The following is a 19,857-nucleotide window of genomic DNA, read 5'->3' as shown; positions in this document are numbered from 1 at the left end:
TATGAACAAAGTTTTAAAATATGCCATTCATTGAAGGTGCGCCTAATAGTGCGGAAAATACGGTACTTTATACTAGAAATGGCAACAGCGGAGGATGAATGTCCCATAACAAGAAGGCAGAGGAAAAAGAAGATGCTTGTTGACTACAGTGTCGGACTACAATGGCGGACGGGTGCAAATTTTCAAGACTTATGCAGATCCCAAATACACATCAGCGGGTACCAGAAGGTAAGAAAAGTTGGTTTTGCATATTATTGCAAAACAAAACGGCAGATAATATGTCTGCTAATGGGTGCCATTTTGCGGTCCTTATACACACACACCATAATAATACTCTTATGTTGACAATTCGGCTTCATAGCTTACCAAAGTCGTACTAAAACATTTTGACATATTTTTGAGTGCCTTGTGTAATGTTCTATGTTCTCAATGGAACAATTAAAGTTGTGGTGTTGTTTATAAGCGTCATCCTGCAATCTACACATATCTCTTGTGTGTGACTGCCATCTACTGGTCACACTTATCATTACACCGTGTACCAAATAAAATAGCTTCGAGGTCGGTAAGCACAACCAGAATTATTCCGTACATTAGGCACACCGGGCTATAAGGTGCACTGTTGATTTTTGAGAAAATGAAAGGCTTTTAAGTGTGCCTTATAGTCCGAAAAATTGTTCACCATTAAGACACCGGCACAATCACAGTACAGTGGCGCTACTTCGTGGAGAGATGGGTGAAGTACAGGAGGACTAAAGCCTGGGCTATGCGAGCTACACACCGTGGCGGTAGCGCTTGACTGACATTTCTAAAAAGTGTGATTGCTTAGACCATTTTAATACATCATTTCAAGTATGGATGCATGTCCTGCTTCCTGAAAGTGGCATTTTTCAATCAAACACCTTCTCAACTGTGCAACATGTACGATAAAAGGGACTGATGTTCCACATCTGGATGAGGCTTCCGTCGCCAATGTTGACTGAACCAGACATAGTTTGATTAGAAACATGTCATATATTAACTGCAGCGAACTGTGACACTTTTTCAGACATGAGCAAAGCCACAAATAACGTGTGAACAATTTGTTCACTTTTTAATTTCAATTTAAGACCAAAAGCAGTTTGTCCAATGAAGCTGACTTATAAACCACATTTGTTCTTCTCCAACAACAGCATGTGGTTCAGGGCAACAGTTTGGCTAACGAGAATAAACCGGAGTGATACCGTGGGTCTGGATTAGTTTTTTCCTAATCCGTCCGCCCTGATACAGCATTATCTGCTCACACATGCTACCTGGTGTTTGTTTGAGCACACTGCAGCTAGTCCTGGAGAGTCCTACTCCTTAGAGGGGAACAACTTCCCAAAGATAGGTGTGCCAAACTTGCATACTTGCCAACCCTCCCGTTTTTAGCGGGAGACTCCCGGTATTCAGCGCCTCTCCCGATAACCTCCCGGCAGAAATTTTCTCCCGACAAACTCCCGGTATTCAGCCGGAGCTGGAGGCCACGCCCCCTCCAGCTCAATGCGGAGCTGAGTGGGGACAGCCTGTTCTCACGTCCGCTTTCCCACAATATAAACAGCTTGCCTGCCCAATGACGTCATAACATCTACGGCTTTTAGAGAGTAGAGTGCACAACTGCGCACACAACAAGGAGAAGAAGCAGAAGAACGAGGAAGTTACAGACATGGCGACGCCGTCAACGAAGAAATACGCTTGCAAGTTCCAAAACGAATGGAAACAAGAATTTCAGTTCATCCAGGACAGTTCGAAGGGGAAGGGATATGTAATTATGTTGCCTGTACATTTTGTAAAACAGACTTCTCCATTGAACACGGTGGCCGAGTCATGAACGGAGGAGAAGTTAAACAGGACAATACTGCCATCTACTGGATAGCCCCCGGAACACTGAAATTCAAGTATTTTTTTTATTTATATGTATAATAAAATAAATATATATACATATATATATAGCTACAATTCACTGAAAGTCAAGTATTTCATACATACATATATATATATATATATATATATATATATATATATATATATATATATATATATATATATATATATATATATATATATATATATATATATATATATATGAAATACTTGAGTTGGTGAATTCTAGCTGTAAATATACTCCCCTATTAACCATGCCCTTAACCACGCTCCCGCCCCACCTCGACCGCGCCCCCCAGGTCTCAAGGTTGGCAAGTATGCAAACTTGTGACATCGTATTTAAAAAGATTTGAGATTGTAATCGCTGCCTAAGGTGCATCAACAAAGTACTAGCAAAGGCTGTGAATACTTATGTATATGTGTTTTTTTATTTTTTAATACATTTGCAAAAAAAAAAAACTTTTCACATTGTCATTATGGGCAATTGTCTGTATAATTCTACGGACAAACATGAATGTATTCGATCTTGGAATAAGGCCCTAACACAACAAAAAGTGGAAAAAGTGAAGCGCCGTAAATACTTTCCGGATGCACTGTATGTCAGTGACTGCACAGACGCATAATCCAGGGTAAAGGGTGTACTCACACCAGGCCATTTGTACCGTGCTGGACTTGGTCAAAATTCCCCCTCCCTCGCCTTATTTGTGACATGCCCTGTTTGTTTGTCCCATCACTTTTCTGCTCAATTACAGCAATTTCTCTAAGTGGACCATTTTCAGTCTTATCGTCGTCATCCTGGTGATTTATTTTGCCACAGTGAAGCGATCATTAGTTTTGGCATAAACGTGTCTTTATTATGCACACAAATGTAGTCAAGGGTGACTGAGCACACTGTGGCCTCAATTTTTTATTTTATTTAGAGTGTTTGCAATGTTATTTCTATGCTAAATTGGTTATGGGATAATCTGCAAGGAAAGGTCACATTCTACCTCCACTAAGTTGGGCATGAGCAAAATGTTGGGGATCAAGTGTGTGCTTACCTTGCGGATCAAGCTGACCGAGTCGTGAATGTGTTTCCTGTTGATATCATTGAGTTCTCTGCACGTATGAGAACATGGGAAATGAAAAACAAGACAACGACAAACAAAGAGCGTCATTCCAAAAACTTGGTTACGTCTCAGCCTTGTCTTTGTCTCGGGTCTTGGCCTCACTGATGCTATTCTGACGCTTCCTGTCCATGATTTTCTTCAGCTCCTTCTTCTCCCTGCAGACAGGAGAATCAAAGGATGGATGGTGGTGGACATTTCAACTGGGAGTTGGCGCTCACCTCTCGCAAATCTCTTTGAGTTTCTTGAGCTGAGCTGCTTGGCATTCGTGGGCCAGCTCCTTCAACTTCTGGAAGGACTGCAGGCATAAAACCGGCGTGAGTGACTCAGGTTTGTACGAGATGTGCACGTGGATGGTCTCCTGGGTACCTCCTGGAGGTGTGTTTGCTGCTTGTCCCTCTCCAGCGAGTGCTGCTGCTGCCGGAGTTTCAGCAGTTCCTGCATCTGCCATTCCCTGAGCTGCACCGTCTGTTTCTCCAGCTCCTGATTCAAGGCCGTCAGTTCTCGCTGCACCGGCTCTGGAGGCTCGCTGAACGCGCACACCAGCACACGAGGTATCATCTACTGCACTTTCTGTGTTTCCTATACACCATCCTTACTTCTTCTTGACACTCCGCTTAAGGTGCTTCTCCACCTGACTACGCCTTCTTTGCAGGTCAGATTCCCAGTGAGTGGTCCGAGTCTTTTGCTCCCTATTGAGATTACACATCTAAAGCACACAAACGTAACCGCATTAATTGATTTATCACCACTGCAAACGACTACAATATATACATATTGCTAGAGACAGAGTGCCTGCAAAAGCACATCAGCACCTTCTTTCCGTGCTTCTTCTTTAACTCATCCAGATCTCTGCTCTGCTTCTTGATGAGTTTTGAGTATTTTTTATGCTGCCGCAGCTCCTCTGTCGTCTGCACCTGCACATCTGAGAGAGAGAGAGAGAGAGAGAGATGAAGATGAACATGAACAGAGTTGGGGCAATGAAGTGCACTGAGCAAAGACAAAGAGTGACTACAATGGAATTGAAGGGGACACTGGCGCACAAACGTCAAGTGTTGATGAGGTTACCTGATAGCACCGTGGCGATGAGGTCTTCCTTTTGGTTTGGCGCTGCACGCACACATGCACAAAGAAATGAGGAGTAAAACAGACGTGTGAAATGAATAATGGGACAATAACGCAAGCAAAAAAAAAGCAATGTATTGTACAGTGCATAGGGAAAGTATTCACAGCATTTCACATTCTGTTATGTTCCAGCCTTATTCCAAAATGGAATGAATTCATTTTTGTCCTCAAAATTCTACACCCATTTTCTACTGCATCCTCCGTATATTCGGGTTCAAAAAGATAAGGTTGTGAATCCATATTTGTCCAATACCCCAAAATGACAATGCAAAAAGTGTTACGTTTTTTAAATTCAGCAAATGTATTAAAAACCACCTTTGGCAGCAATTACAGCCTCAAGTCTTTTTGAATGCGATGCCACAAGCTTGGCACACCTATCTTTGGGCAGTTTCACCCATTCCTATTTGCAGCACCTCCCAAGCTCCATCAGGTTGGATGTGAAGTGTTGGTTTTCATCCAGGATGTCTCTGTACATTGCTGCATTCATCTTTCCCTCTATCCTGACAAGTCTCCCACTTGCTGAAAACCATCCCCGCAGCGTGATGCTGCCACCACCATGCTTCACTGCAGGGATGGTATTGGCCTGGTGATGAGTGCCTGAGAGTTTTTCAGGTGCATACCTGCAAACTTTTTCCTAAGAAATGGCTTCCGCCAGTCTACCATACAGGCCTGATTGGTGGATTGCTGCAGAGACTTCTGAAAGGTTATCCTCTCTCCACAGAGGAATGCTGCAGCTCTGACAGAGTGACCATCAGGTTCTTGGTCACCTCCCTGACTAGACTAAGATGGATGTAGCAATGTACAGAGACATCCTGGATGAAAACCAACACTTCCCATCCAACCTGATGGAGCTTGAGAGGTGCTGCAAAGAGAAATGGGCGAAACTGCCCAAAAATAGGTGTGCCAACTTTTTGGCATCGTATTCAAAAAGACTTGAGGCTGGAATTGCTGCCAAAGGTGCATCAACAAAGTATTGAGCAAAGGCTGTGACTATTTATGTACATGTGTTTTATTTTTAATACATTTGCAAAATTACAAACAATGTTTTTCACATTGTCATTATGGGGTATTGTGTGTCAAATTTTCAGGACAACAATTAATTTATTCCATTTTTGAGTAAAATTGTAAAATGTGGAAAAGTGAAGCAATGTGAATACTTTCCTGATGCACTGTATATGGAATGCTTGCATTAAATTATTGCATTGGACAAACTTGTGTCCCTGAAGTCTGTTTATGAGCACCAAATGTGAGAAAATCTATCATCTCTTTCACTTGTCTGCTCCATTTTCAGGCGAAAACGGTCGGCCTTGAAGTTGCAGTTTTTCATGAAGTCATGAAGGGAAAACCTCCTTCCCGCCTATAGCGAGATGAACGCCCACCACATTTGCATTAAAAAAAAAAAAGCCAGATTTGCTACACATCTTAAAATAAAGCCTTTCAGCTCGGTCAGTTCAATCAGCTACAAATGTGGGAGGTGTAAGTTTGATCTAATTGTTTTTCGTCAGCAAATTGTCCAAACTAGCATGATGTTACTGTATTATGCGATTATAATGTTAGCACTCTATATCACATACTGTAGTTATGCTAGTGTTGCTAATGGTCATGCCCTGCTGTCTCACTCCTTAATGTTAACTTGTTGTGCGTGATATATGGCTTATATCACAGTCAAGGCACCATATTGATTATGCAAATGCATCTGAGATAGGCTCCAGCACCGCCCGCGACCCCGAAAGGGACAAGTGGTAGAAAATGGATGGATGAATGGATTTTCAATAGGGAGTTCAATCAGGGGGATCAGACCGTCGTGAGACAGGTTAGTTTTACCCTACTGATGATGCAATAGAAATTGCAACAACACATTGTTATCATTTGATTTATTGTAAGTAATTTATCCCAAGCAGATATATTCAGTCTCTAATTTATATTTATTTGAAGATATATTTGACTGAAAAATGCCATTCTTTTGATTTAAAATTGAGCACTGTCACTTTCAGAGTGAGGGCTGATAGCTGCAGCAGTTCCAGGTGAGCATAAATGTTGTTGTTTTTTACCGCATTTGTGACCGTATGTAACATGCGTTGTATTTATTTAGTATTTGTACACTGCAAAAAAGAGTTTAAATAAAAAAAGACTAGATTAGGGAAACAAACACTTAAAAACTAGTTAAAATAAATAGCTGCGTGGACAGATAATTTTACTTAAAAAAACATCTTAAATTAAGATTTGAATCACTACAAATTAGCAGGATTTTAAAGATAGAAATAAGTATTTTATTCTGAAAACAAGCATTATTTAAATGAGCCATATGTAATAATTTCATGTCAAGTCATCATTAAATGGCACTGATATGTCAAAAGGCATTAATAAATTATGTTCTTTTGGAATACCTCTATAGCTGATAACAGTAGTTCAGCCGGGATATGCTCATTTCAAAATTAGACTTGCATATGCCCGTTAGCCAGTATGTCGATGTGTATCCGAACTGACAGGGCAAAATATATTTACGACAAATAAAAACTTTGTGGATATGGGTAGTGTCAGTGCCTATTTTGTTCTCAATATGCTGATATGCTGAGGAAATGGGTTCCAACATTAGCACGGCTGTCATCATGGCAATGTGAAACGTATGGAGACAGCCAATCACACGATAAAATAATTCCTCATTCTTGTTTGCATATTGTGAACTACATGTACCAAGTTATATGGCAAACTGAAACGTTTGAAACAGTAGCCTATAGACATACCTTGTTAAAATGTCTCCTCTTTAGTTTTGGGCGACATTATTAGGCTGCTAAGCATGCGCTACTTATTTTCACTAGTGTAACAATTGCTAGCGGTGGTTGTAGTTTGTTTTAGTCTTTGTTTTCTGATAGTACTGACAATAACTATATGATTGCCATTTGTTGTGATATTGTACGCAGGCATGGCGTACTTCTTCCTGAAAATATCCTAATTTCTGTGTAAAATGCGTGTCTATTCATCTATTATGCTCTCAACATCTAGTAAGAGGCAGTGGGCGTTTGAAGTTCCTTGGAGTAGCCTTGTCGATCGAGCTGGATTTGGCTGCCTATCTGGCAGCCTCAGTCAGGGAGAGAGGGAGGGAACTACAGAATTTTGACGTCATTGCAGTACCATTTCTGGTCAGATTATTACATATGGCTCCTTTCACTCAGTGACCAGCTCAGTGGCCTTGTGGTTAGAGTGTCCGCCTGTAGACTGGGCGGTTGTGAGTTCAAACCACGGCCGAGTCATACCAAAGACTATAAAAATGGGACCCATTGCCTCCCTGCTTGGCACTCAGCTTCAAGGGTTGGAATTGAGGGTTAAATCACCAAATGATTCCGGAGCGTGGTGCACACTGCTGCTCACTGCTCCCCTCACCTCCCAGAGGGTGAACATGGGGATGGGTCAAATGCAGAGGACAAATTTCACCACACCCAGTGTGTATCTGACAATCGTTGGGACTTTAACTTGAACTAATTTGCAATTCGTAAGTAAGCCTCCTTGATGTGTTGCAGAATTTTCAAACAAAATTTTCTATGTGGGGAAAAACAAAATATCTTGCTTGAAAAGTTATTTTCTCAATTCTAACATTTTTAAACTAGAACAGAAACAATCTAATTATTCATGCTAAAATTAAGATTAGTCAATGACTGAAAATAATTTGATAGCTAACATTTCTTGAAATAAAATGTAAAATCTTGGCAAGTTGCAAATAATGTGCAGTGTATTTGCTGGTAGTGTGGATGGAACGTACATTTTGTAGAATACATTGTTCGGGCAGCACGGTGGGAGAGGGGTTAGTGCGTCTGCCTCACAATACAAAGGTCCTGAGTAGTCGTGAGTTCAATCCCGGCCTGGGGATCTTTCTGTGTGGAGTTTGCATGTCCTCCCCGTGACTGCGTGGGTTCCCTCCGGGTACTCCGGCTTCCTCCCACCTCCAAAAACATGCACCTGGGGATAGGCTGATTGGCAACACTAAATTGGCCCTACTGTGTGAATGTGGGTGTGAATGTTGTCTGTCTATCTGTGTTGGCCCTGCGATTAGGTGGCGACTTGTCCAGGGTGTACCCCGCCTTCTGCACGATTGTAGCTGAGATAGGCTCCAGCGCCCCCCGCGACCCCGAAGGGAATAAGCGGTAGAAAATGGATGGATGGACATTGTTCAGGATTGCTTTCCACAGCCGAAGAAATCCCTATGGAATTTTGTGTGATTTTTGTCTTCTTGTTCAAAAAATGTACAGCACTGAAACAGACAACTCGGACTTCATTGGTACAAACGTCAGCCAGAGACTCCTCTTTCAGAGACAGAATTAGATACATTTTTTATTGGAAAACCTTAAATGCAATGTAAAAAGTGAATAAAGTGCCCAATAGAGATTTTTTGGTGACACACACTGTCAGAGATATGCTGGACAACCCAGCTCATTAGCATTAAAGCTACAGACACACAAAACCGCGTGTTTCCACTCGGACTTACTAAAACACTTTTAAACTGTCTAAATTCCAGCGCCAAGGCTGCATTTTGGACAACCATTAAGAGTCACATTATCAAAAATTAAAGGAGGCAGCTGTCATTTTTGATTTTTGGATTTTCTTTAAAAAGGCTAAAACCAAACCAAGGTACGTCACTTTGTCGTTTAGCGCTCCGGGAAGATGATGTCCAGCGTCATGCAAAATCAAAACATCGCCATATTGGCAGGTTAAAACATGAGTGACTGAGTTTCTCCGTGTCTTTCTCAGTTATTCAAACTACGGTAGACATATACGTTGTACAACAAATGAAAAATGAAGACGAAAGCATTTTGGAGCATTCCAAAAGACCACAAAAGTGGATTACAGCCACAAAACGAGAAAAAATGAGTGCTCACAGCGGTCCAACAACGGATTCCATGTGTGTAGTGGGAGGTGTGGGATACTTCTCTTGTTGCCTTATTTGTGTTTGACTTTATTAAATGTTTGGGTAGAATTTTATTAAACAAAACCATGTTTCTCTTAAGTAATTTAGAAATTGATCAGAACTGATTATCTATTTCATGGAGAAATGCAGTTACCGGTAACCATAGAACTGGCACTGAAGTGGTGTGAAATGAGTTTGCTTAGTATAAAAATTTGCCCACATTTTTTAATGAAAGAAACTGCTCTTGTAAATGTGTCCACTAGATGTCACATTTGCAATTATTTGTATCTTTGTAGATAATGCTACATATGTACAAAATACCACATGATGTTAGTGCACCTGTCGAGGAAAATGAGCAAACTACATAAATAACATCCTGTATTTTGATTTTGATACAATTTTTTTATCTTGATAGATTGAAAATGAACACTAATGAGTTGACTGATGAACATTATCAGATAATTTATTCAGAAAGTAGAAATAACGACAATTAAGATAGAATACTATTAAGCGCAACATGTAAGTGTAAAAAAAACAACAACATTATAATTTGGACGTTTTCAGAATGTGCTTGTTCTATTTTTAAACAAAGAAAACTATCTGAAGTTGTCTTTATTTTTAAGTTATTGTGCCGTGATTTCACCAGTCCGGCCAACTTGGGAGTAGATTTTTCTCCATGTGGCCCATGATCTAAAATGAGTTTGACACCCGATTTAAATCGAGAATCGATTCCAAATCGAATCGTTACCCCCAAGAATGGAATCGAATCGTGTGGTGCCCAAAGATTCACAGCCCTACTAAATACACAATATCATCTGAGCGCTCATTTTTTCTCGTTTTGCGGCTGTAATCCACTTTTGTGGTCTTTTGGAATGCTCCAAAATGCTTTCGTCTTCATTTTTCATTTGTTGTACAACGTATATGTCTACCGTAGTTTGAATAACTGAGAAAGACACGGAGAAACTCAGTCACTCATGTTTTAACCTGCCAATATGGCGATGTTTTAATTTTGCATGACGCTTGACATCATCTTCCCGGAGCGCTATACCACAAAGTGACGTAAAAAATTGTATCATATGTTCATCAGTCAACTCATTAGTGTTCATTTTCAATCTATCAAAATAAAAAAATGGTATCAAAATCAAAATACAGGATGTTATTTATGTAGTTTGCTCATTTTCCTCGACTGGTGCACTAACATCATGTGGTATTTTGTACATATGTAGCATTATCTACAAAGATACAAATAATTGCTATTGTGACATCCAGTGGACACATTTACAACAGCAGTTTCATTCATTTAAAAATGTTGGCAAATTTTTATACTAAGCAAACTCATTTGACACCACTTCAGTGCCAGTTCTATGATTACCGGTAACTGCATTTCTCCTTGAAATAGATCATCAGTTCTGATCGATTTCTAAATTACTTAAGAGAAACATGGTTTTGTTTAGTAAAATTCTACCCAAACATTTAATAAAGTCAAACACAAATAAGGCAACAAGAGAAGTATCCCACACCTCCCTTTTGTAAAGCACAAATGAACAGCAAATATGGGCATCTATATCAACAATATGATTTGCTTCAATGGTTGGACAGGACAGATTGAAAAAAAACAAAAATATTTTTAGATTTTTTTTAACCAATTAAGAATCGTTACAAATAAGACTCGCGATTAATCTGTAAAACTTTTTTTTTTACACCCCTAGTATTTAGTTACCTGTCACTATGATTTCTGGTGTTTTTTTGTTGAATAAAGAGGAGTTGGACTTTGGAATGGCTGACAAGTTAAACACAGAAGCTAAATACTCGATGCTCACTCAGCTATGAGCGGAAGTCAAACGTGAAGTTGAATTGCTGCTCTATTCCAAAGCTGCTGTATGTTGTTGATAGGCATTGTATTTATAAGGGGAACAGGGCTGATCGACTAAAGACTGTAGAAGGAGGGAAAGTTAATATGTCCAGATATTGTAGATCTCGAACTTTGACCTTTGTTATGGCTGACCTGATAGACGTAAAAAGCACGCTGGGTGCAATATACAAATGAAGTTTTCGTGTTTTGTTGTTCAATATTTGTGTGATTAAAATGTGCAATAATCTCTGAAAAGGCTTGGTACCATTCTAGCAGTGGTGTGCCGTCAGGGCCAGCAAGGCCTTCACTGATGGCCTAACAAAACCAGAAATCATGATCATAATTAAAGATAAAAGTATTTTTTAAATTTACTTTCCCTATATATCTAAAATAATTAATATTCTCTTCTTGTCATATTATGCTCCTTCCAGAGCTGTTGTTTTTAGGTTATAGAGCTTTTATCCAATCAGAATTGACACAAACATTTGACAGACAGTTGCGATAGCCAACCAAATCAAGAGTTGTTGTCAGTAAGGCCTTCTAGATGGCCTAAGGCAGATATATATTGTGATGTTATGAGCTAGTTGACATAAGAACTCCTTTACCCAGCATGCGCACTAGCCCCATTTAGCTTGTTGAATGTAGACATGCCGGATGTTTTTTCGTGGAGTAAACTTTAAGAACTCAGCCAACACGCCTCGTCTGTATCTTTTATGATTGGACAAGACAACACATATATTTGCAAGGCCATTTTTAAGAAGGATATTTAAAGAGAAACTACATCTTGTGAGACAATGTCGGCCAACCTCGAAAGCTCGAATGGGTGCTACAAATTGTAAGTTCAAATATGTTCTTTCTTTTTTTACGATTAATTTGTTTTTCGCAATTTTAATTTTGACAGTACCACATAGATATGTTTTAATTGATTCAATGCCCAGTAGTGCGTAAATGTGTTTCTGTATAGTATAGCAATGGTCATGTGGTGATTTTGAGAGGTAATCATTGAAGTCAGACATCACTGAAGACCTAGGTGGGGACCGCACGGCCCGCCACTGCATTCTAGTCATGTGACATCCGCAGCTCTCGCAAAAGTGTAACATGGACATGACATCTTATTAGAAAATAAGATGTGCGCCGCAAATGGCCCTGAGCCTGCACTACAGACCCCTGCATGCAAAGTGTGGTCTGCACTACTTCAAATATCAGTTGAATTAAAATTACTCTGAACGTTTAGTCTACTTTACAGTCAGCTTTCTGTTATTGTTGGCAAAGCAAATCACTTTATTAGTGTTATTTGTTTAATTTTAATTGTGAAATATGCTTCTGACCGATACAAAACGGGCAGCGAGCGAATGAACCACACTTTATACTCCATTGTGGTACTTTTCAAATGTAAATCCCAGAATGTTAGTTATCTGTCTCTACCTGGCGAGTGCAGGTTGATGATGTCGGGCGATTCGTCCAGTCCGCAAGGGGGGATAAAAGGGGATGCAGGATACCTTCCACTGATATCGCACTCCATCATGGCCTCACCATCTCTGGGTTGGTTGGGTAAATGCTGGGAAGAGGCGACAGACTTGCATCTTAGTGCTGCCAGCAGACGAGAAATTAATGAGTCAGCTGAATGCTCTGTACCTCATAATTGTCCTCAAGCAGCACAGCCAGTTGTGTCGCCCTCTTGTCCAGCTGGCTGACATGTTTGATTGGATTGGTCAGCGCCTGGGCGTACTCTGAAGACAAACACACACACAAAATAAAACGTATTACACACCAACTGAGCAGTCCAGTGCCATCATTTAGACCAGTGGTCGCCAACCACCAGTTCAGGGACCGGTACTGGTTCGTGACGTATTTGCTACCGGGCCGCACAGAAAGGCAGAGACGCATGGCATAGCATAGACGGGCGAACTCTTCAGGCCAAGACTCAGACTCCTTTGAGAGCAAAGATGTACAGATTCTGGACAGGGAGGACGGATGGTATGAAAGAGGAGTGAGGGAAGCCATCTAGGTCAGGGTGGAAAAAGCGTCGCTGAACAGGTGAAACGTCTTCCAAGACAAACCAAACAGTCCAGTAGCGATCGATTGAATGCCCTGAGATAACAATGACCTGGATGAATGAGAACATTCATAGACATATTTATAAACAACCACATTTTTGCCTGCAAGCTTTTTTAGAGATGTAAAATATACCTCCTGACAGGAAGTCGCCATTTGTTATGCACAATATTGAACATACTGTTAAAAATTCAAATGTGCCAGATTGTAGCTGAAAGCTAATTTCCATCTGCAGTCCCTGGCAGGTTGATGGTATGTACAACAAGGTCCAGAAAAAGTTAAGTTAGACAGCACCAACATCTGACATAAACAGTACGAAAAAATACACAGATTCTGATTTAATAATAGAAATAAATACAAATTGGCCTCAGCTCAGGACAGATCACCATAGTAGTTAAAGTGTATGAGGAAGATGGAGAAGTGCTATAGCGCTAAAGTGGAAGTGTGCTAAATGGTTCAATATAATAGGTGTGCTGAAGGAACTTAAGGTGTTGGTATTATGGCACATAGCCCTATTGCACAAGTAGTTAGCATTAACAGAGTGTTTACGCATGGAAAATTGCACCAAAAACGCATACATGTGTGTATCTCTCTATGAAATAATGCAAAAAATATGAACGCATACCTTTTAGAATACAAATAGCAATCCATAAAAATAGAAATTTATAGAAAACCATTGGCAAGAATATCTAGATTTGTTATATATCTATGCAATTGTCCTCGAAAATGACGTATCACGTATAAGGCATCAGATACGTTAAAAAATAAGCTCACAAGCGAGCAAAAATGAGTAAAAACTAAAGTCTTTGGAGAGTTTTTTTTGCAAAAGGAAAAAAGCCAGGGCTCCCACTAATTCAGCGTTACAGTGAGTTTTAGTTTTCATGCACTTATTTCTGCTGTATTTACAGAATTTGGAAGGCCGGTCGTTGAAAATACTGCCTACATTAAACTGCAAAAAAGGTTAGGGCCCCCTGATCTAGACTGTGTTGAGGGCCCTTTCACCTTGGTGTTCATTGGGGATGTAGTCCTGAGCCTCGGTGTAGACCAGTAGGGAGGGCAGCAGGAGGGGCTGGTTCAGCTCATTCTTTAGATTGATGTAATGGTAACCTACAAAGACAACAATCCATCATTGAGTGACAAAAGCTTCAAGATGAGTGCAAGCGTGTTCTCAGGTTGCGCGCACGGACCTGGTCTAATGGCCGACACAGGGAGGATGCGGTGTCCGATAAACTTGCCGTTCTCCTCAAATACGGCAATCCTCAGGGAGGCCAGGGAGGGGAGGACCACCTGATGACAAAAATTTCAGTTTGAAAAAAAAAAGCATTAACTACTAAAAAGTAGGTACTTAAGAGGTTCGGACACCTTATTAAACACAAAGGCGTCATCGTCCCAAATGGGATCCAGCGAATTCCCGTTGGAGGTTTTGGTTCTGCTTTTACGTTTTGTGTCTGTAGGAAGTCCAAATATGTCCAATTCCACATATACGCCAACCTTTTTATCACTCAGGAACTGTCCTGAGATCACCTGGTGTGTGTCAGACCATCAAATTAAACTTCTCAACTGTAATTAATGTCCAAACGTCATCTTTGTCCTTACCTTAACTTTGACTGTGTTGGCAACTATTCCGTCAACTATATTCTCAGTGAAAGGGTCAAAATGCTTGTCGGTCCTCCTCATAAACTCCGGTTTTAGCAGGTAGCCGCTGTGGCCGTTGTACTCAAACACACCCATGTTGAGCTGCATGGGCAGATCTAAGAGAGTCGACCGAGGGATGAAGAAGAAGAGGCCAGCCATGTTTGTGACATACCACTTCAGTCAAGTGCTTACCAGGAGTCTGGAAGTTCAGTGCTACCATCTGGCAGCCGACATTCCAGAAGACCTGCGGCATGTAGTTGGAGCTGTCCACCCTTGTTCCCTTCGGGTAGATTCGGCTCAGCTGGTTCTTGTTGTACCTAGAGCACTGCTGTTAAGATTTTAACACCAAAAATAACACACACTTTCACAGTGTATTTGCATGAAAACAAGGTAAAGTGGATTGTATTTCTTATTCTTGATCATTGTAGAAACCCAGCTGTTAAAGTTAGGGAGTTTTGTGGGTGCACCACAGAGCTATTGACTGGGCTTGTTTTGACTTTGTTATTACAGGGGAACTGCACTTTTTGGGGGGGAATGTTGCCTATTGTTCACAATCCTAATGAGAGACAAGACGACAAAAGTTTTGTTTTTTTTGCATTCTAATTTGTAAAAATCAGCTGGTTCTTGGCGACTGGCAATGCAGCTAATGGGAATCAATCGATTCTGCTTCTAAATCACTTTAAAAATGCATGCCAGAACTGCCAACAATACTTCGTTTACGTTCTGTAACCTGTGTAATAACCAAACTGTAGCGACATTGCTATTGGAAGAGCTAACACTGAGGATCTGTTTATTTTGCGTAGTAAAACATCATCTTGCGACAGCATGCTACGGCATTAGCCGTAAGCTAGCTACAGCAAGAGGTAAGCCAGCTCTTGCGTCAGCAGCTGAATGGCTTTTGAGTTTTTAATGCACAACACTGCGATACCACAACAATTTGTACGGACTGAAAAACATAAACAATCATTACAGTATCTGTAAAGTATTAGCCCACATTTCATATTTTGTTTGTACACAGCTAGCACGACAGCATGCTGTATATGTCATGATCAATATTAAAGTGACTCACTCGATTGACAGTTCTCTGTTTGATCCAGCAAGCCGGGGAAGTATTTTTAAGTTGACTTTGGGTAAGCACTCGATTTATGTCAAAATAGCTCGGCTCCAAGTTCCACATTTACACAGTAAAATCAGGCCGACCTCACTTTCTAGGCTTACGTCTGCTGCGACGTTTCACTCTCTCTTTGTGCTCGCTTCTATAAATAGCAATCCATCCATTTTCTACTGCATCCTCCGTATATTCAGGTTCAAAAAGATAAGGTTGTGAATCCATATATGTCCAAAAATAGTTGTCTTCACTGTCTGTTACCAAGTCTGGCATGATTATAACACACTCCCGTTTGTTTCCGGAAGTAGGAACACACATTTGTTGCTGGAAGTCGGAAGTGCGCTGCTATAGGAACAGAAATAAATGCTCTGAGGAAAGAAGTTCCGGTAATGCATAAAATGACCAAAATACGATAAATATTGAACATATTACATATTGTTATAAACGTGTCTGTTACTACATTATATATATATACTTGCAGTGTGTATATAAAACATGTTACATATTGTTATAAAGGTGTCTGTTACTACATTATATATACTTGCAGTGTGTGTATAAAACATATCACTTATTGTTATGAAGGTGTCTGTTACTACATTATATATATACTTGCAGTGTGTATAAAAAAACGTGTTACATATAGTGTTTTTCAACCTTTTTTGAGCCAAGGCACATTTTTTGCGTTGAAAAAATGCGGAGGCACACCACCAGCAGAAATCATTAAAAAAACGAAACTCAGTTGACAGTAAAAAGTCGTTATCGCAATTGTTGGATATGACTTTAAACCATAACCAACCATGCATCAATATAGCTCTTGTCTCAAAGTAGGTCTACTGTCAGCACCTGTCACATCACGCCATTTTTTGCTGTTTTCCTGTGTGTAGTGTTCTGGTTCTTGTCTTGCGCTCCTATTTTGGTGGCTTTTTGTCTTTATTTGGTATTTTTCTGTAGCTGTTTCATGTCTTCCTTTGAGTGATATTTCCCGCATCTACTTTGTTTTAGCAATCAAGAATATTTCAGTTGTTTTTATCCCTCTTTGTGGGGACATTGTTGATTTTCATGTCATGTTCGGATGTACATTGTGGACGCCGTCTTTGCTCCACAGTAATTCTTTGCTGTCGTCCAGCATTCTGTTTTTGTTTACTTTGTAGCCAGTTCAGTTTTAGTTTCGTTCCGCATAGCCTTCCCTAAGCTTCGATGCCTTTTCTTAGCGGCACTCACCTTTTGTTTATTTTTGGTTTAAGCATCAGATACCTTTTTACCTGCATGCTGCCTCCCGCTGTTTCCAACATGTACAAAGCAATTAGCTACCGGCTGCCACCTACTGATATGGAAGAGTATTACACGGTTACTCTGCCGAGCTCTAGACAGCACCGACACTCAACAACAACACATCATTTGCAGACTATAATTACTGGTTTGCAAAAAATATTTTTAACCCACATAGGTGAAATTAGATAATCTCCCACGGCACACCAGACAGTGGTTGAAAAACAATGACATATTGTTATGAACGTGTCTGTTACTACATTATATATATACTTGTAGTGTGTATATAAAATGTTAATGGGGAGTTTTAAAGTGGTTTTAGAGGGCTTTGAAGGGTACAACGGTGACTCTAATTTAAAAGCATTTTTTAAATCATCTTTAGAACCCTGTTCTTGTCTCTCATAATGATTGTGAAAATGCCAAAAAAATTGCAGTTCCACTTCAAAGGGAAAGTTAATAACTGTGCGATATTTAGTACTGTAGAGCACATTGTATTGTGTTCAATGTGTACAAACTTACACTAAAATATAGACTTTTGTCGATGCTGGAACCCATTATTCCCAATTTATTATCGTTTTAGAACATGCCGAGGGCCAATACAAAAATTGCCCCTGGCCGCAACTTTCGACCCCCCCTACTGTACTCAATTAGCTCAATGCTTTTGTTCTTACTAGCTACTGAATTTCAAAGGCAAGCTCCCAAGGATACTCGACAAACTCTATGGGGAAGCTCTTTAACGTGTCCATGCCTTTGGTTTCCACAAACGACGACATCTCAAAGAACTTCTTTCTCCCTGGTGTAAAAAAAGATGAAATTTTAAAAAGAATGCTGGTGCAGACAGAGAAGAATAACACTCAGTAGCTACATCCCACTTACTGGCGGCCACCTCAAAGCTCTTAAATTTGACAGGCTCGACGTAGGTGACAAGCGAGGACATCTCCTTTGTGGCGTGGACCTCGCTGCTTGCTGTACCCTAAAGCAAGAGAAGACATGATAACTCCGTCAATCGTCCTGCCAGTTGAAAAAACTTTCCCAAGTGCCCTTACCTCATCCGAGTTGGGCTTTTTTAGCTCAGCCACCGATTCGTCTTCTTCATCCTCCTCGCTATCTCCTTCGCATCCTGGAAGGGTGTAAATAAAAGGCCTGACGCCACACAGACGATACAGGACATTGTAATATATCATTAGCTAATCGGCTTTACCAATGGACTTGCGAGGATCAGAGTCTTTGATTATCTTCTCTGCAAGTTTCTCCTCTGCATTAGACAGGATTTGGCCTCCTTCGCTGTACAACAGAGGACAATCTACACACACAAACAACCTGATGAGGTCTGACCACATGTCCACGCAACAAGCTGCAGCTTGTCAACGGCAGAAAAACAACAACCTGTGCACCGTCTTTGCATACCTGTGTTGGGTGATTCCTCTTCCAGCTCGCGGCGTCGTATGCTGCCGCCGCTCGAGGGCCGGTTGTGGGTGTGCTTTTTCTTGTTTTTGATGAGAATCTTCCCTAGCATGTCCTGCGGCGAAGGCAACGGCTTGTCCGGTAGCAGCTGTCGTCAAGGGCAAAACACAAAGGTCAGTCATGCTTCTATATTACTGAACCCTTAATCGTCACGCATTTTCAACGCATACAAAAAACATTAAGATACAGCCCAGGTTAAGACATACTACACAACATCCACACAGGAGGTCATTCTTACGGGAAATTTGTCCAGAGACTCAATGAGCAAGGCGTCTCCAAATATGGTTTTGCAGTACTCCGCCATCTTGGCTTGCTGTTTAGCCCTGAAAAAACAAAACAATAAAAGTGACCATTTTATACATCAGGGGACTAATGAACTTCAAAATTACAAAAGGTGCAACTTACGAATCTACGTGGTTTTCAAATGACAGGATGACTGGGTAAGGTGAGGTCTTGAAAGCACTCTCTGCAATGGCTTCAATGACCTCCTGCAATTAAGTGTATCATAAATAGGGATGATGTTTGATAAGAAATTATCGAGTTTGAGCCTATTATCGAATCCTCTTATCGAACCGATTCCTTATCGATTCTCTTATGGAGTCCAGATAGGTTGTTGTATATGGAAAAAAACACAATATTTGGTTTAACAAATCACTTCACATTCTCTACTGCTCGCTACTATAGTATTACCATATCTGAGTTATTGTGCAGAAATGTGGGGAAATAACTACTAGGGATGATACTCGAAACCGGTTTTCCCGGTTGTTCGATAAGAAAAGAACCGAGTCCTCGGACTCGAATCCCTTTTTGAGAACCGGTACCCGTTATCGAGACCACTATAGTAAAGAAAAAGAGTTGGTTCTTTATTCGAATCACTTGGAACGAATCCCGTCCCGACAAGAAATGCCCCGTGTGACATCACAAGAAGTGACGTCACGTAGTTCAGTCATTTGTCACGGTGGGATGCAGCGTGCTGCGGTTCGTTCCCGGGACGCAAAACTGACGGCTCCGGACGAAAGCGTGCAGGTAGGAGATGATTTATTTCTCATAAATCATACACATTACAACAGACAGGAACGAAACAAAAGGAAAGTGTGCCGTTCGCACGAGAAGCTAAAGCAAAAACTTACTTAGCACAGGAATACTAGAAGCTAAGGTAACTTTAGCACAGGAATTATGAGCTCGAAAACCAGAATGCCAACGTAACTGTTGCAAATGCAAACAATGAAGCCACGACGAGTGACCGGAAAAGGCAGGCTTAATAGAGTCTCTGATGAGCAACAGGTGCGCGTACAAGGCAGGTGAAAATCATAAATAACCATGGTGACTAAAACAAACCCCCGAAGTGCACAAAACAACTAAGGAAGTCCAAAATTAACAGAACATAACTAAACAAAATATGATCCGACCACATCATAATACATCACAGTTTCATATCATTTCA

At 40.6% G+C, this 19,857-nt stretch overlaps 1 protein-coding gene across 1 annotated transcript in view; it reads right to left on the bottom strand.

Moving 5' to 3' along the window:
* The window catches only part of LOC133662250 (1-phosphatidylinositol 4,5-bisphosphate phosphodiesterase beta-3-like), a 112,099-nt gene that overhangs the window by 4,398 nt on the left and 87,844 nt on the right, over positions 1 to 19,857 (bottom strand). The window contains 21 exon segments of the mRNA XM_062066076.1: positions 2,940 to 2,997; positions 3,074 to 3,163; positions 3,227 to 3,303; positions 3,375 to 3,534; positions 3,605 to 3,714; positions 3,821 to 3,930; positions 4,074 to 4,115; positions 12,308 to 12,440; positions 12,518 to 12,612; positions 13,940 to 14,044; positions 14,125 to 14,224; positions 14,300 to 14,461; positions 14,534 to 14,688; positions 14,765 to 14,889; positions 17,658 to 17,742; positions 17,826 to 17,922; positions 17,996 to 18,069; positions 18,151 to 18,252; positions 18,357 to 18,501; positions 18,652 to 18,736; positions 18,819 to 18,901. Of these exon segments, the coding sequence (XP_061922060.1) occupies positions 2,940 to 2,997; positions 3,074 to 3,163; positions 3,227 to 3,303; positions 3,375 to 3,534; positions 3,605 to 3,714; positions 3,821 to 3,930; positions 4,074 to 4,115; positions 12,308 to 12,440; positions 12,518 to 12,612; positions 13,940 to 14,044; positions 14,125 to 14,224; positions 14,300 to 14,461; positions 14,534 to 14,688; positions 14,765 to 14,889; positions 17,658 to 17,742; positions 17,826 to 17,922; positions 17,996 to 18,069; positions 18,151 to 18,252; positions 18,357 to 18,501; positions 18,652 to 18,736; positions 18,819 to 18,901 (2,193 nt within the window).

The sequence above is a fragment of the Entelurus aequoreus genome, linkage group LG12, assembly GCF_033978785.1.
Source record: "Entelurus aequoreus isolate RoL-2023_Sb linkage group LG12, RoL_Eaeq_v1.1, whole genome shotgun sequence".
NCBI lineage: Eukaryota > Metazoa > Chordata > Actinopteri > Syngnathiformes > Syngnathidae > Entelurus > Entelurus aequoreus.
This window is presented reverse-complemented; position numbering and strand designations above follow the sequence as displayed.